The following is a 26,812-nucleotide window of genomic DNA, read 5'->3' as shown; positions in this document are numbered from 1 at the left end:
TTCATTAGTTGCCTTCTGTCTTTCAACTGCGAGATAAATAGAATCTTTCTGCAAGCAAGGTTAGTGACTGAATGCAATAGATATCTGATGGATATGGAGTTTTACTAGAGACCAATAATGTTATTTCATATTTTACAAGACACAAGTGTTTTTATTTTATTTTTCTATTTAATAGAGCTGTAGGTCTATGGCCGTGTACAACTTCTTTCTTACTATATCCTTAGTCGCTACACCTAATTTGTACCTTAACAAACTCTATTAGAGTTAAGCTCGCCTTTGTACATTTAATTACCTTTGTCATATTCTTATAACTGGTGTATACAGTAAAGAGTTAAATAAAATAAAATAAAATATAAAAAGCATAATATTAAGAAAATTTATTGCATTTATCTACAAGGGAATCGTTTTTATTTTAGAATTTAGATTTTTTTTATTTTTATACTACTAAGGTGGCAAACAAGCACACGGCCCACCTGATGGTAAGCGGTTACCGTAGCCTATGAACGCCTGCAATACCAGAGGTATTACGCGCGCGTTGCCGACCCTGAAGAAACCTCTTTACCCCCCTTTTGAAGAACCCCATGCTGTAGTCTGTTGGGAAAACCTCGGCAGGGAGCTCATTCCATAACATAAGAATATAGAATTTTAAATTATTGTATTATATGTAAAATTTTAACTTGTGTGTTATTACTGAGTTTATCTTTAACTGCATGGTTTTTACTTGAATATTCTACAGTTTTCTTTCAGCTTCTCAAATGTTGACTGTAAAAGATCCTTCTATGGGATAAATTCGCCATTGTATATTATATATATATATATATATATATATATATATATATATATATATATATATATATATATATATATATATAAATCTAATATGTCCAATGTAAAGTGTAAAATAATGATTTTTTAACACAATAGGAGGTAAGGAATTGTTAGTCATAAGGTCTAACAGGCCCATTGCTAGCAATATAACTTATCAGGTCGACCTCCACGCGGTTATTCCTGGTTATCGTCGTGGTTGATTTTTGTGGAATTCGTCACGAGTGGCTAACTGACCTGCCTTTTCATCCTCACCTATCATCCCTCACTGGTGCCATGCCAGCGTATACCGTTAGCGCAGGCGGGGTTACCATTCCATTATCATCCATGAAAAAGCCTCTTATAGGGGAGGCCTATGTTCAGCGGTGGACAGTTAACAGCTGGTATGGTACGGTACTATATTTCATCATTTTATCAGCTTTTTAAATGTCCACTGCTAAATATACCCCCCCCCCTCCGGGGAGTTTCTGCCAATAGTTGCCAAGCTTGGCAGGCGCACTGACTACCGTAGTTATGTTTTACAGTTGTTTTAAGAGGGACGCTGCTGCCCATCCCTCGCCCTCCTTAGTTACCTCTTACGACGGCCACGTGGAAGAAAGATGTGGCCTATTCTATGCCGGGACCACACAGGATAAAATAAATACTTAACATATACTTTAAATACATTTACAAAACATATATACAAATATTAATTTATATATTAATATATATTTTCAGGTATAACACTTATCGTATTAGCAACTGAGCTACCAACGGCGTCGGCGGTGAGAGCGACCTCGCTGATATTCGCCAAGACCACCAGCACCACAGCAGCGCCGGAGGAGCAGCCGGAAGGAACCCAAGATGAGACACAGGTATGTATTTTCTATAAAAAAAAACTTTAGCAACCAAGTTAACGTACAGAAGTTGCTAAGGTAACAATAGTTGCTAAAGTGCCAATACGTGCTAAAGTACAAAAGATACTAAAATAGCTACAGTTGCTAAAGAAGCAAGAATTGCTAAAGTGACAACAGTTGCTAAAGTACAAAAGTTACTTAAATAGCTACAGTTGCTAAAGTACAAAAGTTACTTAAATAGCTACAATTGCTAAAGTAGCAACAGTTGCTAAAGTGACAACAGTTGCTAAAGTACAAAAGTTACTTAAATAGCTACAGTTGCTAAAGTAGCAACAGTTGGTAAAGTGACAACAGTTGCTAAAGTACAAAAGTTACTTAAATAGCTACAGTTGCTAAAGTAGCAACAGTTGGTAAAGTAACAACAATTACGAAAGTTACAGTAGTTGCTATAGTGACATCAGTTGCTAAAGTAGCAACATTTGCTAAAGTGACAACAATTTGTTGTAGTAGCAACAGTCGCTAAAGTGACAACAGTTGCCAATGTAGTAACAATTGCCAAAGTAGTAACAGTTGCTAAAGTAGCTACAGTTGCTAAAGTTGATATGTTAATGATACCTACAAAAAAGAACATAGTAATAAATATATTTAAAAAATCCTATTTAATATTGGAGATGCGAAAGATTGTAACAAGAGATGGATCTATGTTTGTTACTCTTTCACGCAAAAACTGCTGAATGGATTTGAACGAAATTTGGTACACAAGTAGGTTACATCCTGAATAGGCATATAGGATACGTTATGTACTGATCCACACGAGTAAAGCCGCATTTTACAACTATTATGTAAATGTATATACATACAGTATTTTTCTTTTACTATAACGCCCATAAGGACTCGAGAATTCCGCTCCAATATGCCAAGGTGGTAAAAGTAAACGACCTTGATCTCTCAACACACAGACATGACAAAATATTCTTATATTTCCTGATCGTACTACGTATATAAGAATTTACATAAGTGTTTTCCGCTTTTGTTTATTTAAATTACAAATAGTTGTGTATTTATATCTCTCTGTTAATATGTAACAGTTTCGGTTTAAAGGGTGGGATATGGCAGTGAATTTACAGGGTACAGAGGAATAACACCTGAGTCCTCAGGAATGGCAACGCATGGGGGGTATCATGGGCGAAACAGTATACTCTGTTATGTCCATGCTACTGCTCATGTCTATAGGCGTCGGCTATCACTTACCATCAGGTGGGCCGTCAGCTTGTCTGCCATTTTAAGTTGCATAAGCAAAAGAAGAAAGAAAGAAAGGTGCTATGTAATATTTATTTACTTATGTCCTCTCCTACGATTACTAGATAGATACTCTTTCTTATTTTTTTCAAAATATTACAAAAATAAACTTATTATAGATACAAACAATTACAAGATATGATCTTTATCTATTACTTTACTCACCATACCATACCTTAGATTCTGGATGATCGCGTACAGCGCGGTTTCAAAGATGTTTCTTCCCACGAACGCTCAGGTTTTTTTTTTATGGTTTGCGGTACAGTATTTAAGGCATCCCGTCCTCGCTATTGGATACGGGTGGCGGAATGCCTGTACAAGAGGGTACATGGTGGGCGCAGTTTAGACGCAATATTTGAGGAGTATTAGAAAGAAGTAAAGAAAGCCTTCGAACTGGCGACCTCTGCTGTCTACCGGTCCCCAATTCGAGGGACGACCGATCACCGGCTACGCTCAGATTATGGAGTAAGCTCTCTGTCAAGATTTCTCCAAAAGACTACAGCATGGGGTTCTTCAAGAAAGGTGTAAAGTGGTTTCTTCAGGTTCGGCAAAGCGCATGTAATGTCCCTGGTATTGCAGGCGTTCGTAGGCTAAAGTAACCGCTTACTTATTACCTCAGTGGTATAAAAAAAAAAACGTAAAAAGTAAAGTAATTAATTTTATTTCGAGAATATTCTGGCTGTAACTCCTTTAAGAGAGTGTACGTCTAAAGTTTTTTTTTTTTTCTATCTATCTATGTAAACAATGTTTTTTTATTCCAGACCGAAGCAACAGCGGAAGGCGGCGAGGCCCAAAACACAACAAACAAACTCACCGGCATACCCCAAAATGACTATATATACGACCCCAACTTGCCCCGGGAACTGAACGGGTACAATCTATCCGGGTACCCGTTTTATGAAGCCGTTCCACCACCGGAGACCATGGACTTTAAATGCGATGGGTTACACGATGGCTTCTACGCTTCTGTACCCCATAAGTGTCAGGTGTGTATGTCTTGATTTGTTTGTCTAGGAATCGAATTTTCGAAAATAATATTTAGCCTATATTACTCGCTGATTATATAGCTTTCTATAGAAACGTGGAGGTCGGACTTATGGGGCATATTGCTAGTAATAGGACTGATAGTCCGCATTACTAACAATCCCTTCCCCCCAGGGTTGGTATTTAGGCGTGTGTAAAAGTACTTTACTAATATTCTCGTAAGATTTTAAACTGAACAACATGTAAAATTTATTTTACTTTTAACTTAAAACCCATATTTTTGGCTGAGATTTTAAGCTTAGATACATGGTGTGGCGGACTTGTTTGTAAAGCTAAAAGTAATGAATATTTTTGCTATACATTTTATTCCGTTATTTGAAACCGTTCAGGCAACGCACGCCATATTGTAGAATTTTGCCGACTTCAAAATAAATGTAATTTACACTAATATTATAAAGAGCAAAAATTCGTATTTTTGTGTGTATGTATAACTACATACACACAATGTTTGTAATCAATTTACTCAAAAACCACTTTGCCGATTTAAAAAATTCTTTCACCATTAGAAAGCAATATTTGCCCTGAGTTATTTATTGCTAGAAAAGATTAGGCATCCTTACTAAAACTTTAGTAACGTAATTCAAGGTGTAAAAAAATGCTATAAAATATCTTTGGTCGCGTGCGCTGCGGAAACTATTGGTGATAGAACAAAAGTATGTTCTACAATATTGAAGAAAATATCAATAACTACAAAAAACTTCGCGACACTATATGTCCAACTATTATCGTTATATCACAATAATCACTTTTTGAAATGTTGTAAAAATGTCCACCCGTGCGAAGCCGGGACGGGCCGCTAGTCGAATATAAATTTGCAATATATCTTTTGATTAGCGATCTAGTGTTAATATTAACTATTCCAGGTATACCACCACTGCCTCTTCGGCACCAGGTACGACTTCCTGTGCGCCAACTACACAGCCTTCGATCAGAAGACGTTCATCTGCCACTTCGTTTCTGAAGTGGATTGTAAGAACTCACCAAACTATTACAATAGGTGAGAATTTTTTTATGTCTTAGATTATATAGATAGAGCATCGAGCCTCAAAAACGTGTCAACTTTTCGTCATCTAATTGTCAAATTAGCTGACTCGTTGTTTTTATCAGTGTTCTATATACTTACGCACACAATGTATCTTGACTATTGTAGCGCTGGTTTTCAAATATATTTTTTTTTATGCAACGTAGAATGGCAGACAAGCTGACGGCCCACCTGACGGAAAGTGGTAACCGTCGCCTTGAGACAAGAGCAGTACCATGGACATAACAGAGTACACTGTTTCGCCCACGATACCCCCCATGCGTTGCCATTCCTGAGGACTCAGATGTTATTCCTCTGTACCCAGTAAATTCACGCCATATCCCACCCTTCAAACCGAAACACAGCTATGCAAACACAACTGCTTCACGGTTGAAACACAAATGGGACAGAGGTACCCAAGCAATCGACTTTTGTACAAAGTCTCCCTCTGGTGTATATATAAATAAAATTACAATATAATAGACTAAGTCGAATTTATCGGTATCCGTGTACGTTGGACGGCTCCGGCGGACACCGACGTCTGTCAATCGAATCTGACAAGATAGTATTATTATATTCAGTGTGACCTTGTCAAACGGCAGAGGTTTTTTTTAATGGATGATAATGGAATGGTAACCCCACCCGCGCTATCGGTATACACCGGCGGGGAACCAGTGAAGGATGATAGGTGAGAATGAAGTAGGTCAGTTAGCCCATCGTGACGAATTCAACAAGAATTGTTCACGATGGTTTCCAGGGGGAACCACGTGGAGTTCGACCTAATAAGGCATATTGCTAGCAATGGGGCTGTCAGACTCCATTGCTAACAATCCATTTCCCCCCGAATCGACAGTTTGGCAATAGCAATATATTTTATTGGGGGGAAAGGAATTGTTAGTAATAGAGACTGAAAATCCCATTGCTAGCAATATACCCAACCAGGTCGACCTCCTCGCGATTCTCCCTGGAAACTATCATGGTTAATTCCTATTGAATTCATCATGATGGGCTAACTGGCCTGTTTTCATTCTCATCTATCACCCTTCACTGGTGCTCCGCCAGCGTATCCCGTTAGCGCGGGCGGGGTTACCATACCATTTTCACCCATCAAAAAAAAATGTAATATTCTTTATACAGGAACGAGGCCCTCTACAAAGCGGCGTCGGAGGCGCCCCCTCCTCCTCCGTCCACCACCACCACCACGACCACAACCACCGCACGGCCCCCGCGGCCCCCCAGGAGGCGGCCGTACCACAGATACGATTATTACGACGACGATTATTATTATCCAGAGAGAGATGACTATGACTATGACAGGTCAGTAATTTTTTTCTCCATACAAGCATACGGCCTACCCGATGGTAAGCGGTTACCGTAGCCTGTGAACGTCTGCAGTACCAGGGGTAATACGCGCGCGTTGCTAACCCTAAAGAAAACTCTACTCCCCTTTTGAAGAACCCCATGCTGTAGTCTTTTGGGAAAACCTTGGCAGGGAGCTCAATCCATAATCTAAGTGCTCGTGGGTGGAAACATCTTTGAAACCGCGTTGTACGCGACCATTTAGGCTGTAGGATATGAGGGTGGAATCCCTTTCAAATGCGTCCAGGTGATCACGCTATCGCTTCCTGGGCTAGTCTGGATAGAAATCTTTGATCACCTATCAGAGCCGTAACACTACACACACTACACTACTACACTACTACACTACGTGTAAGTTTTATTCAATTAAATTAAATTAAATCATTTATTGCTATTTCATGTTGTAACAATATATGTCTTAAGTTATTAAAGGTAAGGAATCAACATGAACCCTGGAAGGGTGCAGCAATCATATTAATATATATTTCATAAAGTACATTTTTTTTTATACAACTTAGAATGACAAACAAGCTGACGGTCCATCTGATAGAAAGTGGTAACCGTTGCCTATAGACATGAGCAGTACCGTGGACATAACAGAGTATGCTGTTTCGCCCATGATACCCCCCATGCGTTGCCATTCCTGAGGACTCAGGTGTTATTCCTCTGTACCCAGTAAATTCAAATATATTCCAAACAATCCAGGGGCAGAAGACGGCCGCGTCCCCAAAGGCCAGCCAAGAGGAGACCACACGATGACTACGACGATGACAGGTAAGAAATTATACATTACAATTAAGAAGAAACACCAGCTGATATGATGGCGTCATATTATCCATTAGCCCTTTGGATAATGGTCATCCATTTCCCATCCATTCTTTGCATAATGCTGGAAATTTCCATCATAACACTGAATGTCCAAAAATTATATAAAAGAACAAGTTCACTTTAATTATATTAATCATCTGGTTATTTGCATTTTCAAATTGTCAAAATAAGGTTTTTTTTATTAATTTTTTTAATAGGTGATAATGGAATGGTAACTCCACCTGCGCTAACAGTATAAGCTGGCAGGGCACCAGTGAAAGATGATAGGTGAGGTTGAAAAGGCAAATCAGCTAGACCATCGTGCTGAATACCTGGAATTCAGCACGATGGTTTCCAGGGGGGAGCCACATGGAGCTCGACCTGACAGAGCACATTGTAAGCAATGGGACTGGTAATCCACATTACTAAAAATTTTACCCCCATTTTTTATTAATAGGTATCAAACTAATGAAATTTATATTGTACCAAAAACCCGATCTAGCTTTTAACAGATATATAGAAGTTTCTTAAATAATATTCAATGTAACTTTCTATTGGTGAAAGAATTTTTAAAATCGGTTGAGTAGTTTTTGAGTTTATTCATTACAAACAAACAATCGAATCTTCTTTCCCTCCCTCTTATAATATTAGTATACATGACATTATAATGTTTTCAGATACGAACGCCGTCCAAGACCACGTGTAGAACCGCCGGAAGATGATTATGAAGAAAGAAGACCGTATGACAGAAGAAACAAACGGCCTTATGATCAAAGAAGACCGTACGATGACGAAGAAGACAGGCGGCCGGGCTACAGAAATAACAGAAGACCGAGACCAAGAGACGATGAAGAAGAAAGATTCAGAGAAGACGATGATAGACCGAGACCAGGACAACGGGACCAGAAAAGAGAAAGAGATGGCCCAAGATCCAAATTTAGGCCTAGAGATGGCCCCAGAGATGAAGTTAGACCCAGAGATGAGGTCAAAACTCAAGATGAAATAAGACCTAGAGACGAAGTTAGGACAAGAGATGAAAAAAGGACTCGGGACGAGCCCAGACTTGAGAATAGACCACGTGATAATAGTAGACCAAGAGATGAGATAAGACCACGGGATGAAATTAGACCTCGGGATGAAATAAGGCCAAGAGATGAAAGAAGACCTTCGAGAGATGAAAGTGTACAAGAAAAACCACAGGAAAGCTCTAGACCAAGAGACGATCGGTACCAATCTGATGATGGTAGAAGATACAGAGATGAGAGACCATACAGAAATAGAGACGAAAGACCATACACAAAACCTGATAGACCTTATGATGACAGAGAAGAAAAGAGAGAAATTCCATCAGCTCCGGAAACACAAGGACTTGTTAAACCAAATGGTCATGGTATCTTTAGTAAGCCAAGAATGCCTCCTAAGATCAAGCGGCCAGTTCCGGCGAATGAAAAGGAAAAATATGAATATGTTACTATAACAACTACAAAAGCTCCTCCACATAAAGATGATGAAGAATATTATGATGATTATGAAGAAGAAGACAGTAGCAGACCATCTTCTTCTGGAAAAACAAGTACAGTGCAGCAGAGGCCACGACCTGAAGTAGTTGAAAAAGAAAAATTTAAGCCAACTAGACCCCACTTTAGTAGTCCTTCAGCAAACTATAAAGACAGAAGAACTAAACGACCCACAACTGGATACGAGGATGATTATTATTATGATGCTCCATCGAAGACTACCAGACCTAGACCTCATGCGCCTAAGAAAGAACATGCTGCTGATGTAGAAGACTATTATTATGATTACGATGATAAAAAAGACAGTAGAAGACCGGTCAAAGATGAAGAAGTCATACAAGCTAAAGTCAAAGAGGTTAGACCTACAGTGAAAGTGATTAAGCGTCCTTTTTTACCCTCTAGGGGTGGCAGCCCTTATTTGCCACGGGGCCTGCAGCCAGTAGCTGGCAAAGACATCTCTTTACCCCCTCCTACCACCCCTAAACCTACCACTACCACCACTACTACAACGACGACTAGACCTACCACCACTTCTACAACAACAACAACTACGACTACAACAACACAAAGACCAACAACAACAATTACAACAGAACCAACAACAATACAACATAGTGCACCAGACGACGAGTACGAATATTACGACGAGGACGACATAGAATATGAAAATAGAAACAAAAAAGACTCGACCACTGCAGAACCACAGCCTTTAAACATAAAAGAGGTTACAGAGAAGCCAGAATTAAAAACAAATAAACCTGAAACAACAACAATACAGATAACGACTCCAGAGGAAAGAGCAAAGAATTTAGCAACCAAAGTTTTGAGAGTTTACAATGATAATTACGAAGCGATTCGAGGCACGCTCGAGTCTACATTATCTCCTGGTGACTATTTGAAGCCTTATCTATCTCAAAATCAACCAATAAACCAACCAAAATCACCGGCTACCGAGAGTCCTTTCAAGCCAAAAGTCGCACCGAAGCCAGAAGTATCTAAGCCGTATACTGCAACAGGAAAGCCAATAATACCAGAAAATATATCGATAAAACATAATTTGGCTGATTCTATTGAGAACGAGTATGATGTGAGATTAAACGAAGCAATAACACCGAGCTTGCCAAATGTTAATGTTAGAGTCCCGAGCGGTTTCGTACCGTCTGACAGGGATTATACATTTACGAGGTTCAGAAATAATTACCAACCGCCCGATCCGCAGTTCGCTGCTTCGGAATTGTCAAACTATCAAGTCAGAAAGCGTCCCCAAGTGTCTGGAGTCAGTATAAGAACTCCGAACTCTTATTACATCCAACCCCAAAGGGTTGTAGCCTTCGAAGACGGGGTCCAGAGGTACCCCAGACAATTGTTGTACAGGCAACTTGTAGGTAATCTCTTTTAATTGTGATGCTATTGGTAACCTTTGAGAGACGATTGGTTTTTAGAAAACCTTGAAGTATATTTTAATGAACCTCCGAATATACTTTCCGGGTTTTTATTGGAATTGTGCAATTGTTTTAGTCATTCAGAATCGAAATTGTTGTAAATTTAAGTTAAGTTAAAAAACAAGTAGGTTTAAAAGTTAATGGATGTTAGGAAAAATGTATGTTTTAAAGATGTGACATTTTCGATATTTGTACATTGTAATTGTGTTTTTTTTTTTATTATATTTATTGGATGTAAGCTAAGATCTTTATTTTTTTTATTATGTACTTAGTTGTTTAGAGGAAACTAAGTTAGACAATACTGTGAAATAGAGACAAATGTGTAGATGGTAAAGACATTTGTTAATGTAACCTTGATAATTTTTAAAATGCAAATAATTTCTGATTTTTAGGCTGTATGGTTTTGTACCTTTGACCTTCCATGCACAGATATGGATCTTTTAAGTACCCTATCTTATTTATGAAAATGTCATATTTTTAAAATAGTTATAGGGTTAATAATGTTCTTCACTGCCAACAATTATAATATTATTATATTCTCAATTTAATACTCTTAGTTACCTTATGTTTAAGTTGGATTTTTCAAAGGTTACCTTTTAGTGATGGACAGTCGATGAAAATTCTTTTTTTTTTTTTTTTGTTTAATATAAAAAAGAAAAATTTGTAAAATTCATTGACACTTTATTTCCTAAAGTATGTTATTAATATATTATCATATTAAGCCGCGTGGTCCCGGCGTAGAACGGACCACCCTATCCTTTCCTGTGGCTGTCGTAATAGGTGGTCTAAGGGAACTTAATAGTTGAGGAATTGGCAGAAGCGTTCCTCTTAAAACACCACCAAAGTCTAACTGCGGTTGTCACCTGCCAAGCGTGGCAACTATTGGCAAAAAAATATTTGACAATTTTCGAATGAAGTAGATAAAACAAAATTTGTGGCAGATATATATGCTTATTCTATGACTAGCTGTTTCACTCCTATATTAGTTCTTATATATCTTCCATGTACAGACAGCGACCAGTTACGATTTTACTATATACTAGCGGCCCGGTACGTGCTTCGCTACGTATAAAGTAAAATAATAATAAAAAAAAATTACACCAAATTAATTTATTCTGTTTGAATAAAATACTTATCTGTTTGAAGAAAACTGTCAACGCTGAAAAAAGTTTCAATTTGACAGCGCAATCCCTATCTTAAAAAAAAGATTGAATTTGACACAAAAATTCCCATTTGAAACAAAATGATCCGCCATTTATTGAATTCATTTGTTAAAAAACACGTGATAAATGAAGAACCGCTCGAGCGATTTTGTGCAAACTTCACGTAAACCATCTACTAAATAGTCCGAACAAAGCGTAAACATTTGGTTTGGATAGGTGAGCACGTTCTTGAGTTGTAAAATTACAACGAAAAGTGGCATTAATTTATATATATATATTGATTACTGATTAACACTTTGACATCATAGCATTTTCATAGCCATTTCATCACCATACCAGCCTTTAACTGTCCACTGCTGGACATAAGCCCACCCCTAGATGGGTTTTGCCAGTAGTTGCCACGCTTTACAGACGATTTGGCAACCGCAATTAGGCTTTTGAGATGTTTTAAAAGGGACGCTGCTGCCCATCCCTCGCCCTCCCTTAGTGGCCTCTTACGACACCCACGGGAAAGGAAGGGGTGGCCTATTCTACGCCGGGACCACACGGGGAATTTAATTCGTGCTAATAAATAAACAAGTGGAATTTTCTTCGACTGTACAAAATAAACGCTAAAATTGTAAATTGTATAGATATGGAACAATATTTTTATTTTTAATTACACTTAATGATTAGGTAAGATTTTTTTCTAAATACATAAAAGTGAGAAATTAAAATATTGCCTTTTAATTAAAAAAAAACCATAGATTTATTTAAAAGTAATACTTGTTTTTTATTTATTTATTTATTTTTTATTGTACACAGAAAAAATTACAACATATATATATATATATATATATATATATATATATATATATATATATATATATATATATATATATATATATATATATATATATATATATATATATATATATATATATATATATAAAATAAAGATGTACAACAGGCGAGCTACAGAGTTACTGTAAGAGTTCTCTTCCAGCAAACCCTGAGTTTTTATTAAATATCCGTGGATTTTGACAACATTTTTTATGCAGCTAGAAATGAAATGCAAGATGACGGTCCACCTGATGCAAAGTGGTGACCATCGCCCATAGACATCGTGGATGTTACGGAATACCGCTAGTTCCCCTTATAAACTCCTCCTCCCCCCGGAAGAAGAGATTGTCAGCAATTGCTAATTGCTATTGCTAGCAATATGCCTTAGCAGATCAACCTACACATGCCCCTTCTGGAAACCATCGTGCTGAATTCCAGGTGTATTCATCACAATAGGCTAAGGCTGATATGCCTTTTAATTCTTGCTTTACACCCTTCACTGGTGCCTTACCGGATTATACCCATAGCGCAGGCGGGGTTACCATTCAATCATCATACCAGAGGGAGACTTTGTACAAAAGTCGATTGCTTCGGTACCTCAATCCCATTCGGGTTTCAACCGTGAAGCAGTTGTGTTTGCATGACTGTGTTTCGGTTTGAAGGGTGGGATATGGCGTGAATTTACTGGGTACGGAGGAATAACACCTGAGTCCTCAGGAATGGCAACGCATGGGGGGTATCATGGGCGAAACAGTATACTCTGTTATGTCCACGGTACTGCTCATGTCTATAGGCGACGGTTACCTCTTTCCATCAGGTGGGCCGTCAGCTTGTTTGTCATTCTAAGTTGTATAAAAAAATACATTAAAAAAGCCCTTACCCCCTAATATACTTGTATTTTAAAATAAAGAAATTTAGCATTGGTTTCTCTTTCCCAGCAAGGAATTTGACGGGAAAACAAGTAGATCTAAGTAGAGAAACTTTGACGAAATAAATTACAAAAAAATGATATTTTTTATTTCTGATCTCCAAAACCTTACAATAACTTGCACTAAACAACATATTTACTATACAACTAAATACTAATTCGTTATTAAATATATTATCACATTTTCATAATCTAGATGTTTCGAATTGCTCCCTGATAGATCTATACTTCAAACTCCAGGACTTGGTTGAAAACGGTGGAGTCTTCAAGTCAGGATTTGAATTCTGCAAACTCTGTCTTTCTATCACATTACTCTGTACGCCGTTCTTCTGTATACCGTTCTTCTGGGACGCCACTTCTGACACATTCTGCATCTCTTCCAATTCCACGAACGGTTTCCGAGGTTCTGCGCCGTGGATCAGTCTATTTATTGGGAATTGTATCTCGTAGAAGATGTATATGGCGAACCAAATGCAGCATTGGAACACACAGACCTGCCACCAAGTCATAATACCGAAAAGGGGGTACAGCCAACGTCCAGCGAAGAAGAAGATGCAGTAATATCTGTAAACAAAATCGTGCGTTTTATAAACTGCTACAAAAACTGTGTTGCCAATTTAAATATTTTTACGCAATTTCGTGTAAAATTCTCCTATTAGCGAAATTTTGGTGAATTGAGCTTCTTGGAGAAATGTTTGGAGTAAAATATAAAAATAAAGTAAGCTTGGAGAAATTTGGTTATTTTTTTTTTTTTTTTGAAATTTTAAGTAATAGTTTTAATGTTTGTAAACCTGACTACAGAATAAGTATAACATAATCACAGTAAAATATTTGACATTTGGGTAGAAATCAAAATTCTCATCTGGCATCTCTGTACAACGAGATCGAGCTCCCATCAACTACAACATAATCACAGTAAAATGGTTAACGATTGGGTAAAAATCAAAATTCTCATCTGGCATCCCTGTACAAAAATATCGAGATCCCAAGATTAAATTGTACTGTAAATTTCTAAATTTACATATTAATGTTTGGACCATTTTATTGTAACTACTACTTACTACTTGCCACACTAGGGGACACGTAAAACTGTCATATTGTCTAGTGAACTACATCAGAAGCTGTCTTTTATAATGGAGGCTAGTTTGATACCAGAAAACGTACTCACTCTAAGTTTCTTTCATGCAACTTAGAATGACAAACAAGCTGATAGTCAACCAGATGGAAAGTGGTAACCGTCGCCTATAGACATAAACAGCACCATGGGTAACACACGAGACGTAACACCTTGGTCCTTAGGAATAGCAACGCATAAGGAGTACGATGGGTGTGGCATCTATTCTGTGTTCTCCATGGTAGTATAAGCTACTACATGGTCGTATAGGTTACTACTTAATTATCTATCTATCTATCTATCTACTTTCCATCAGGTGAGCCATCAGCTTGTTTTCCATTTTACATTGCAGAAAAAATCCATAAAAAAATACTTACACAGCAGCATAAAGGACCGAGACGCTATTACTGAGGATCAGCTCCAAGGATCTGTTCGTCGCGTGTCTTCGAGGCTGGAGCAGCGTCTCCACCACTACAACCACGCTGATGTTGGTGTGGACGCAGTGGTTGAACCAGGTCGGTATGATGGTGTCGTATACCTTGGGGAAGACCAGCTCGCGATCTATCGCGTACACCGACCAAAACATTCCGGACACGAACTGGAAAAAAATCAAAGGTTATCGTATGCTGGTGATCAGTTATTCATCATCATTATCATTATTTTAGCCAATATCCGTCCATTGCTAGACATAGGCCTCCCCCATAGACCACCATAAGGAATGGTCCTGAGCCACCTGAGGGAGACTTCGTACAAAAGTAGATTGCTTGGATACCTCTGTCCCATTCGTGTTTCTACCGTGAAGCAGTTGTGTTTGCATGGCTGTGTTTCGGTTTGAAGGGTGGGATATGACGTGAATTTATTGGGTACAGAGGAATAACACCTGAGTCCTCAGGAATGGCAACGCATGGGGGGTATCATGGGCGAAACAGTATACTCTGTTATGTCCATGGTACTGCTTATGTCTATAGGCGATGGTTACCACTTTCCATCAGTTGGGCCGTCAGCTTGTTTGCCATTCTAAGTTGTAAAAAAAAAACCTGAAACCACTGATTTCTTGCAATTTTTTTGAGGTCGTCTCTCCATCTAGTAGTGAGTCATCCTACACGTTTGCCCGTACGGGGTTGCCACTCAAGAACCTTTCTTCCCCATCGGTTGTCGGTTCTTCAAGCTATGTAACCAGCCCATTGCCACTTCAGTTGTTACATCAATTGTTACAATTAATAAATAAGTTATAAAAAAAATCCCTAGCGTATGGGGTTCTTAAAAAAGCAACGCACACTTGATACCCCATAGTGTTGCAGGCATCCATAGACAATTAGGGCACATAGGGCATGCCATGTCCACATAGATAAGAAAGGAATTGTTAGTAAAGAGATTTAACAGACCCATTGCTAGCAATACAGGGTAAACCACCACGCGGTACTCTCTGGCAACCATAGTGGTTAATTCTTGTTCAATTGGTCACTGTGGGCCAACTGACCTGCCTTCATTCTCACCTGTCACCCTTCACTAGTGCTCCGCCAGCGTATACCGATAGCGCAGACAGAGTTACCATTCCATCTTCACTCTTTACAAAAAAACATAGATAAATACCCGTCACCGATCACTTTAAACAGTATGTAAATGTTTCTTTCTTTCTTTCGTTCTCTACTTACCAATGTAAATGGAACAACTAGACCGCAGAATACGACATCTCGCCAGTAGCGAACGTTGTTCGCAAATCGACTCTCATGCTTTTCTAACCACTCTAGCATATCGTATATTAGAGCGAGACAGAGAAATACAGTCTGGAAACCCTGGAACAAGGAAAATATATTGTTAAAAAAACTAACTTCATTTCATTTCTATGCGATTTGAGATTGCAAAGCTGTCAGCTGCACGTCAATCCACTGGGATCTTTTGTGCTTTTTTTGTGCCCTATTGCTAGCAATATACTCAATCAGGTCGACCTCCACGCGGTTCCTTCTAGAAACCATCGTGTCTCATTTCTAATACATCATAATAGGTCAAATGACCTACATTCATATTCGCCTATCATCTTCCACTGTTAGCCCGCCAGCATATACGGATACCCGCCAGAATACGGACTACCAGTGCCATTGCTAGCAATATACCCTGTCAGGTCGACATTCACGTAGTCCCCCCTGGAAACCATCGTGCTGACTTCCAGGTGTATTCATCACTATGGGCTAACTAACCTACATACATGGCCATTCCATTGTGATTTATTAAAAAGAACTCCATCTACGCTAACAGTACACGATGGTGGAGTTACCAATGTGGAATAATTAGGTGAGGATGAAAGCACTCTTTCACGTTAAAACCTGCTGAAAGGTTCTGAACGAGATATATACCAGAGGGAGACTTTGTACAAAAGTAGATTGCTTGAGTGCCTCTGTCCCATTCGTGTTTCAACCGTAAAGCAGTTGTGTCTGCATGGCTGTGTTTCAGTTTGAAGGGTGGGATATGGCGTCAATTTACTGGATACAGAGGAATAACACCTGAGTCCTCAGGAATGGCAACGCATGGGGTGTATCATGGGCGAAACAGTATACTCTGTTATGTCCACGGTACTGCTCATGTCTATAGGCGACGGTTACCACTTTCCATCAGGTAGGCCGTCAGCTTGCCATTCTAAATTGTTTAAAAAAAAAGTACCCTAATTTAGCTAGCACATAGGATACTGTATGTACTGTGATTCACGTGGGTAAAACCGCAAGTGTGGTTAATCTAATGCTAACGCTAATGTTAGCAAAACATGTTAGGATCCTACAATGAACATCAAGTATGTCTTTGCACTTACTATGTACACATGTTTGCAAATAAATTTGTCTTTATCTGTAATCCTATGTGACTTCCTCACCAAAGACTGACTGACTTGACTCCATCCTCACCTTTCACCCCTTACTGGTGCCTACCCCGCGCTATCGGTATCCGCTGACAGGGCGCTACTGAGATATAGATTACCATTTCATATTTATTCATTTAATCTCGACAATATATTTTCGTAACCGCTATATAGAGGGTCATCTTATCAAACCCAAACATGTGAGACGCGTGTTGGTGATATAAATATACACACAAGTCGTCAGTCTATCCGTCTGTCTGCACTTTGACCATGTCAATGACACGATATCGTAGTAAGGTATTTCCTTCTGTAAACACTAGATATTTAGGAAAGAAGAGTCAGTTAGAATGGGAGTTAATACGATTCTATATATTTTTTCTCAAACATGCTTGGAAATGTAAGCATTATTTTGACAATTTTCTTAGAGATAAATCCAAATTGCCATACTGGCCAGATACATGCGGGCAACGGCCGGCAAAAGTTGTATGAAAATCCACATCTGTCGTGTTTTGCGGCCAGATAAATTACTATATAAACTCATATCTGTCCTGTAATTTAAAAATGACCTTTTACTTCGAAACATGGCTACCAAGGAGGTAACTAATAAAAGGTTTTATTTAAATTTCGAACTGTCTTGCAAATAGACAGTTGTTTATTGAAAAAAAAAAAACAAAGGAACATTATGGCGCGTGAAAAATTATTATTGTTCGTTCGTTCGTCATTGAACTTAAAAAGTAAAATTGTGTTTTTGATTTCCGCGCATTGTTTGAGAAAAGTACTATACAAGCCTTGGCCACAACTAAGTATTGATGGACTCACGTATGTATGCCTCGGCTACGCGTCGGCCCACATTTGCACGTTCTTCCATCAATGCCTCAGTTGCTGGCCGCTGCAGTAATGTACTATAAATATACTTCAAAAGGGAAAAGATTTTCGATCCGTTTGTATTTTAATAATTATTTTACGCAATTACGTCGACAGGTCTCAATAGATTCTTATAATTTTTCAACCAATTTAAAACAAGCAAAAAGGTTCTCAAGTCTATTGTATTTTTTTTTATGTTGGTTACCTCTAACTTCTACGATGTATAAACTAACTTGGTAAACACTTTTTTAATTTGAAAAGACCAGTTTGAAAGTCCAATCCTACACTTTCAAAGTGATGGAAATTTTATGAAAAACAGTTTAATGGTTTAGTTTTTAAATTTAAATAACCGGATTTGCCATATCTTATTTATCGATTTTCCTACATATGAAATCCACACATACAAAAGTAGCTATAAAGATAGTTATGAAATAAATCTATGTATCAAATTTAAGCTTTTCAGACTTAGGTAGTTCTGTCAATTGGTAATCGGTCAGGACCTAAATCATTGGTCAGAACATATGACTTAATTTATTTATTTTTAATTATTTTTTAGGAAATCTATTTTTTTATGCCACTGAGGTGGCAAACAAGCCTACAGCCCACCTAGTAAGCGATTACCGTAGCCTATGAACGCGTGCAATACCAGAGGTATTACGCGCGCGTTGCCGACTCTAAAGAAACCTCTTTATTAAAAGGTATAATAAATTTATAATTAATTATACATAATAACAGTAAGCTAATTAAAAGCTACATATAGTTAACGAAAATTTAATTACTGATATAATAAAATACAGTCTAGATAATTAATTAGTGTGCAAACACAACCTTGGCAGAGGGAGACTTTGTACAAAAGTCGTTTACTTAGGCACCTCTGTCCCATTCGTGTTTCTACCGTGAAGCAGTTGTGTTTGCATGGCTGTATATCAGTTTGAAAGGTGGGATAAGGTAGTGAATTTGCACGGTAAAGAGGAGTAACACCTAAGTCCTCAGGAATGGCAACGGATAGGGGTATCATGGGCGAAACAGTATACTATGTTATGTCCATGATACTGCTCGTGTCTATAGGCGACGGTTACCACTCTGACGTGGACAGTCAGCTTGTTTGCCATTCTAAGTTGCGTAAAAAAAAGCTTATCACCTAGAACGCGTTTAGGGGTATGCCCGCCATATGTACCATTATTTAAATTAATAAAAAAACAAAAATAAAATAAATACATAAATTAATTATCATCAAGTATTGATTATTTAATCATACCGAGACAATAATATAAAGGAATGCGGACAAGTATTATGAGTTAATTAAGCCAATTATGAGTACACAGACGCTCTCTAGTGACCTGTGTGATAAACAATTAATTGTGTCTAATATCTGCTGTAGCTGTGGCAACAACGAAAAATCTATGCACATACAATTATTGATTCGAGTTTTGTGTCACCAAGCTCGTACGCCGTTTCGAGTTTTTACCCGGTTTCGATTGTAATCGAAAGTGGGTAAAAACTCGAAACCGATAGACATTTTCCTTTTTAAACAATTACGTTGCTTTCCTCTTTAGTTTTAAATATGCGTTCGTGCATCTCAGCCATTATCCGTTCACTGCTGAACATAGGCCTCCCCTATAGACTGCCATAAAAAACGGTCCTGAGCCACCTACATCCACTGACTTCCTGCAATGTATTTAAGGTCGTCACTCCATCTAGTAGAGGGGGGGGGGGGTCGTCTTACCAGCCCATTGTCATTTCAGCTTGCTTATCCTTCAGGCTAGGTTTATTTCATCGTTTAATACCATATAATGTGTGGTCCGGGCATAGAATAGGCCACCCCTTCCGTTAATATGGATGTCATAAGAGCCGACTGAGGGAGGGCGAGGGATGGGCAGCAGCGTCCCTCTTAAAACATCCCCAAAGTCTAACTGCGGTTGCCAATCCGCCTGCCAAGCGTGGCAACTACCGGTAAAACCCCCTCCCTAGGGAGACTTATGTTCAGCAGTGGACAGTTAAAGGCTGATATGATGATGATAGTGTATGAGATGGAGAAAGCCATAGGCTATAGTGACATATCCCAGTAAAGTGGACGAAGTCGCGGGTAAAAGCTAGTAGTGTTTTATACTATTTTTTTTATGCAACTGAGAATGGCAAACAAGCTGACGGCCCACCTGATGAAAAGTGGTAACCGTCGGCTATAGACATGTGCAGTACCATGGACATAACAGATTATACTGTTTCGCCCATGATACCCCCATGCGTTGCCATTCCTGAGGATTCAGTTGTTATTCTTCTGTACCCTGTAAATTCACGCCATATCCCACCTTTCAAACCGAAACACAGCCATGCAAACACAACTGCTTCACGGTAGAAACACGAATGGGACAGAGGTACCCAAGCAAACGACTTTTGTACAAAGTCTCCCTCTGGTAACTAATAAAATATAAATAATGACTATATTTATAAATAGTATAAAAAAGATTAGGTCAATGACTATGTAATATTATCGAATGGAGCAATGAATTATCTCAAATAACTTAACTATACTAACAATTATAATACGATAACTAACCTTAATTAATTACAGACATGATTAAATTCATCATCATCATCAAATCAGCCTTTAACTCTTCACTGCTGAACATAAGCTTCCCCCTTGGCAGGTTTTGCCAATAATTGCCACGCTTGGCAGGCAGATTGGGGTTTTTTTTTTGGGTGCAAATAGAATGTTAACCCCGCCTGCGCTAACGGTATACGCTGGCGGAGCACCAGTGAAGGGTGATAGATGAGAATGAAAACAGGCCAGTTAGCACATCATGATGAATTCATAAGGAATTAACCATGATAGTTTTCGGGGGGAACCACGTGGAGGTCGACCTGGTTGGGTATATTACTAGCAATAGGGCTGTCAAACTCCATTGCTAACAATCCCTTTCCCCCCACGCGGATTGGCTTAGGCTTTGGTGATGTTTTAAGAGAAACGCTGCTGCCCCTCCCTCGCCGTTCTTTTATCGCCTCTTACGACACCCATGGGAAAGGAAGGGGTGGAATATTCTATGCCGGGACCCACACGAGACTATCTATATATCTATCTATCAGTTTGTATTAATCTAATTATATATTTATAATATATTATTATATTAAATATTTATTTTTATATTCCCTCTATTCAACAATGCACCGCCTACTTATTTCTCTGTTCGCCCAATGGTCGACTGGTAGAGAACACCGTCCGGTGTTAAGTCCGCCATATGTACAAAGAATTGTGTGCATTGAAGTTTAAAAAAAAATGACTTACAAAATTCCATCCAGTGAAGTATCCGAAACGGAAAGTGTACAAATCTCTCACTTTGAGGCTGCTATGTGAAATCACGTCAACATTCTTCGCGAATATAGCTATCCAAAAATGGTGAACAATGGATAATATGTGAAAGACAGTTCTCCAATACAGTTTTGCGTCGCTTTTGTCAAATAATTTCTCATTTTCCGTTATCAGGAAACATAATATTTTATAGAAAATATTCGTGTCCCTCCATAAAAAATCCATTTTCAAATTTCAAATTTCGAATTTCCGAAAATTCAATAGTGAAATTTCGAGTACACTAATTAATTTAGACACACAATTTTGTTTATAAAATAGAATTAATTTATTGTAAATTTAATTAAATATTAAATTAATTTTTAATTAAAATTATTATAATTAAATTATATAATAATTAACAGACGGCCATATGGCCGTATATGAATTGAATATGGGCTAACAACTTCATAATATTGTTGATAGATAAAGACAGTAAATAGATTGAATTAAGAGATCAATGTTGCCACAATGAATGTTAAATTCCCTAAAAATATTTAAAAATAAAATCATTCCTATCTGATTTATCTGTCATTTTATTATAATTAACAAAGTAAATGGAATTATCATTTATTTACTTAATATTTTTTATTTATTATTGCCTGCAGTTTACAGATGATCAAATTCCAACACGCTACAGGTAATTAAATTTTTTGTACCGTCGCCTGTAGACATGAGCAGTACCATGGACATAAGAGAGTATACTGTTTCGCCCATGATACCCCCCATGCGTTGCTATTCCTGAGGACTCAGGTGTTATTCCTCTGTACCCAGTAAATTCACGCCATATCCCACCCTTCAAACTGAAACACAGTCACGCAAACACAACTGGTTCACGGTAGAAACACGAATGGGACAGAGCTACCCAAGCAATCGACTTTTGTACAAAGTCTCCCTCTAGGTGAAAAGAGATTGTCAGTAATGGGATATAAGTCGCCCATTGCCAGCAATTCACCCTATTAGGTCGACCTTGACGCGGTTCCCTCTAGAAGCTATCGTGATTAATTCTAGTGGAACTCGTCACGATGGGCTAACTGACCTGCTTTCATCGTCACCAGTCATCTTTCACTGGTGCCCTGCCAGCATATGCCGATAGTGTATGCGGGGTTACCACTGCATTATCACCCATTAAAAAAAATTACTATATATCATAGTATGTATAAGTCAGTTTTTATTTACAAATTTAATCGAAATAATTCAATCTAAATAATATACAGGTGTCTCAAAAAAAGGTGACATTTGTTTTGATTATTGCATGAACGAAACTATTCTGAGTTCCCAAAAAGTGTATTTTAATATATAATAAACATTTTTTTTAATAATATCGATTTTTTAAATGTGAACTTTCTTTTGAGTCACCTTGTATTACCCTAAATTATGGGTAAATAATAAATTTTACTCTTGCAACACTTCTGACACTCCGATGTAGCAATTAATAGGTCAATTCAGGTCACGGGTCTCAATTTACACTTGACTCCAGTAATCGCATATAAATCACGTTCTTTCAAACATATGAATGGCCGTGATGCTTTATTAAATATTTATAATACATAGATATATTTATATACTTATTTAAACTTTAATATACAATTGTATAAATAAGTGTATGGCGGACTTAACATCTAATGGCGTTCTCTACGAATCAACCATGAAACAAGCGGAAAATTAAGTAGGCGGTGCATTCACTACTATATATATACATATATATATATATATATATATATATATATATATATATATATATATATATATATATATATATATATATATATATATATATATATATATATATATATGCTATATTAGTAATAATATTGCTATAAAAATTTGGTATCCTTACTAAAACTTTAGTAACGTAATTCAAGGTGTAAAAAAAATGCTATAAAATATCTTTGGTCGCGTGCGCTGCGGAAACTATTGGTGATAGAACAAAAGTACGTTCTGCAATATTGAAGAAAATATCAATAACTACAAAAAACTTCGCGACACTATATGTCCAACTATTATCGTTATGTCACAATAATCACTTTTTACATTTTAAAAGTTGATTTTTTTTTATACAACATAGGATGGCAAACAAATTGACGGCCCACCTGATGGAAAGCGGTAACTGTTGCCTGTAGACATGAGCAGTACCGTGGATATAACAGAGTATACTGTTTCGCCCATGATACCCCCCATGCGTTGCTACTCCTGAAGACTTAGGTGTTACTCCTCTGTACCCAGTAAATTCACGCCATATCCCACCCTTCGAACCGAAACACAGCCATGCAGACACAACTGCTTCACGGTTGAAACACGAATGGGACAGAGCTACCCAAGCAATCGACTTTTGTACAAAGTCTCCCTCTGATAGAAATACCGACCAAAATTACACCATGTTATTCATACTTCTGTTTAAATCCTTATTCAAATAAATCATATTGTTTTCAAAACTGTTTTAATTTATGTAGATTACTTTTTGAATTGTTCAAATCGGCTATTCCATTCAATAGATATTACGAATTAAATAATTCATAGAAATAGAAAAAATAACGCTGTCGCGTTGTACATGTTATTCGTAGCTATTTTAGCGGTGCTAAAGAGGGGCAGGTGGGGGCGGGCACATCTATGAAATAGGTAGCTAGGTAAGTACAGATAAAAATGTAAAATGTGAAAATGTCCATCCGTGCAAAGTCGGGACAGGTCGCTAGTATAAACTATAATTGTAATAGTATATAATAACTATATAATATAATAGGTAATAAAAATTAACTTGTGATACTTGGTACACATAATTAGAAATGTACCATAAAGTCCATAGGTGCTTAATTAACTGTCACCTTAATTTAAACTCTTGTTTTAATAACCCATTGTTGAGTAAAAATAAAGATTATATATATATATATATATATATCGCATGCTTAATGTAATACTGACTCTTTAGTAGATAGGTCAGAATTGAGTTACTTACAGATGTAGGCTTCTGTTACCACTATCTACCGTCTACCTTTTGAATTATGTTGAAATTACGCATTGTTGCCACCCCTGCAATATATCCGTCTCTTTCACATTTGTGGGATCTCTCTTCGTATTTTCGTCAAACAGAGACTCACGCCAGTTTGTGTCCAGCACTTGTAGAGAGAGGTTATTATAGTTTTATTGAACGAAGACCCAATCATTATTGAGTGTGTTTACGACTAAATTTGAAGTAAGTTTTATCCAATTTTGTAATCTTATATTGACAGATTAAATTTGAGGTCAGTTTAATAGATATTTTACTAATATATTACGTGAAACATTCTGTTTTAAGACAATTTAATATTATACGTTATTATATCTTTTGGGAGCTATTAAGATTTAAGTCAGTTTACTATTAAAACAATCCATTACTTGAGGTAACACTTTGTAGCATTCGAGTATAAGTCTGTTTACCACTGAAAGTTATTTTTACTTAGGGGCCATAATATTAGTTTAGTCTTTGTTTGAAAAAAAGAATGGAATATAATGCGTAACTTTTTGCTTTTCCTGTAAATATTTTATATTAAGTCATTGTTGATCTAAAAACTACTTACAAAAATTTTTTATTGTCCCAGAGGCATAATATGACTATTTATATTTTAGGTTGATAATGTCGCTGAATAGCTCGAAAAAGATAATAGAACTTATTCGGACTCGAAATCCGGCGCCACTATTGGCAACACAAGATAAAGGACACGAATCAGTGCCATCAACAGAAGTGACGGTAACAATTTTAAAGAACTTTAAAAATTAGGTTCGTATATTTCTTATTTATTTTAATATATTACTAAAATACGTTTTATTATTGTAGATGTTAACTGATATAACAAACAATCCCGAAAATCAGCATTACTCAAACGTACAGGAATATTTTGAAGTTTTGGAATCACCTTCAATTAACAATGAAAATGACTTTCATAACATCACAGACATCCACGATTGCACTGATGAAAAACATTCCAAATCTGAAAATAGCGATGTCGATTTGAGCGATCAAGATTCGACATACATTCCAACTAAAAAGAAAAAGCAAATACCAGTATATCCAAGTCGATCAAGATCATCAGGGAGCTCCTCATCTTCTACATGTTCTTCATCCTCATCATCTTCAGGATCTTCGAGTGATAGTTCCGATACAGACTCCAGTAATGAACAAAACAAAATAAAAAATAACATTATTCAGCAATCAGCAAAACAATCGGAGCAAAGAAACATTAATGAACCTACAATAACCGAAGTTGCGAAAAATCAGGAAATCAGACAATATACTACATTACTAGAAGAAAATGAAGGCGAGAAGAAGGGAAGGAAACGTAAACGGAAAGAAGAAAGCTGGAAACAGAATAAAGCTAAAAGTCTGAGAAATGCAGGAAAATCATACATCAATATGAAAAATAAAACAATTAATCCTCGTTCTGTTCAACTACCCTGTGGTATTCAATGTAGACTCAAATGCTGTAAAAAGATAACTGCAGATCAAAGACAAACAATTTTTGATATGTATTGGAATCTCGGCCAGGTTGATGCTCAAAGATCATTCATTATGTCTTGTATGACTAATATAAACCCAAAATATAAATATACAAATGCTAGTAATCCAAGAAATTGCAATAAAGCTTTCCATTTCGTAGTAGAAGGGCAGTCTGTTCGAGTCTGTAAAACGTTTTTTATAAAAACCTTAGATATTTCTGATCGTGTTATACGAACTGTCAGAAGCAAAATAGATGAACATGGAATTCTAGCACAAGATCTGAGAGGACAGCACAACAACCATGCAAGAGTTGATAAACAACTACTAAACGATATTAAAGAGTTTATAGATTCGATACCAAGAATTGAATCCCATTACATTAGGCAATATTCTACTCGTGAGTATATTGATGGCGGGAAAACAATTTCAGATCTTTTCAGAGACTTTAAAGTAGCTCAAAATGAAAATAACAAAGCAGCTGGTAGATATTGTACATTTTATAAAGTATTTACACAAGATTATAATATATCATTTTTTCGTCCCAAAAAAGATCAATGCGATTTATGTTTGCAATATAATAACACGACGCTTCAGCAAAAAGTATTACTTAATGATTTGTACAATGCCCATTTAGAAGAAAAAACATTGAGCCGCCAAGAAAAATATAATGATCGCTGCAAAATAGATGATGGAAATAAAGTTCTTGTGTTTGATCTACAAGCTGTTTTGCAATCTCCTAATTCAGCATTTTATTACAAATCAAAATTTGAAAAAACTTCAAGAAGATTGGGGTGTTAACTAATAAAAGTAAAAACGGGACTACTGTTTTATGGAATGACATAAAGGTGATAATGGTGAAAAAAGATACACCTTTTTCATTTTTCATTAAAACTAAACATAACGTATACCAGGAAGTATCAGAAATACAAGGATATTAAACCAACTATATATACAAATAAGTGATATATATATATATATATATATATATAATAAATTAACTTAAGATTAATAAAACAATGATTACATATTATTTAAAAAAATCTAAAAAGTTTAATTATGTTTTCTTTATAAGTTTTGATTTTGTTTTATAGTAATTTAACTAAACTTGA

The 26,812-nt window shown here is 37.0% G+C and overlaps 3 protein-coding genes across 18 annotated transcripts in view; 2 read left to right on the top strand and 1 right to left on the bottom strand.

The window, feature by feature from the left end:
- LOC113515663 (cell surface glycoprotein 1) overlaps positions 1–11,308 on the top strand; it is a 77,896-nt gene extending 66,588 nt beyond the window's left edge. For all 16 annotated transcript variants that reach the window (XM_052898343.1, XM_052898337.1, XM_052898330.1 and 13 more), the window contains 6 exons: positions 1,543–1,679; positions 3,722–3,946; positions 4,868–5,001; positions 6,163–6,342; positions 7,090–7,158; positions 7,869–11,308. In XM_052898343.1, the coding sequence (XP_052754303.1) occupies positions 1,543–1,679; positions 3,722–3,946; positions 4,868–5,001; positions 6,163–6,342; positions 7,090–7,158; positions 7,869–10,107 (2,984 nt within the window). In that variant the 3' untranslated portion in view covers positions 10,108–11,308. The remainder of the gene's footprint in view (positions 1–1,542; positions 1,680–3,721; positions 3,947–4,867; positions 5,002–6,162; positions 6,343–7,089; positions 7,159–7,868) is intronic.
- Positions 11,309–13,126: 1,818 nt separating this feature from the next.
- On the bottom strand, positions 13,127–21,607 carry LOC113516068 (androgen-dependent TFPI-regulating protein-like). Its single transcript, XM_052898348.1, has 4 exons — positions 21,173–21,607; positions 15,833–15,973; positions 14,555–14,775; positions 13,127–13,627 (listed from the first exon to the last, which is right to left on the bottom strand). The coding sequence occupies exons 1-4, from the start codon at positions 21,419–21,421 to the stop codon at positions 13,249–13,251; spliced, it is 990 nt and encodes a 329-aa protein (XP_052754308.1). The 5' UTR covers positions 21,422–21,607; the 3' UTR covers positions 13,127–13,248.
- Positions 21,608–24,120: 2,513 nt separating this feature from the next.
- LOC128201409 (uncharacterized) lies at positions 24,121–26,501 on the top strand. Its single transcript, XM_052898230.1, has 3 exons — positions 24,121–24,422; positions 24,836–24,956; positions 25,044–26,501. The coding sequence occupies exons 2-3, from the start codon at positions 24,843–24,845 to the stop codon at positions 26,499–26,501; spliced, it is 1,572 nt and encodes a 523-aa protein (XP_052754190.1). The 5' UTR covers positions 24,121–24,422; positions 24,836–24,842.
- The last annotated feature ends 311 nt before the right edge of the window (positions 26,502–26,812 follow it).

This window comes from Galleria mellonella, unplaced genomic scaffold (assembly GCF_026898425.1).
Source record: "Galleria mellonella isolate WM207_F2 unplaced genomic scaffold, CSIRO_AGI_GalMel_v1 utg424, whole genome shotgun sequence".
NCBI lineage: Eukaryota > Metazoa > Arthropoda > Insecta > Lepidoptera > Pyralidae > Galleria > Galleria mellonella.
The sequence above is the reverse complement of the archived record's forward strand: the minus strand, read 5'-3'. Positions and strand labels throughout refer to the sequence as shown.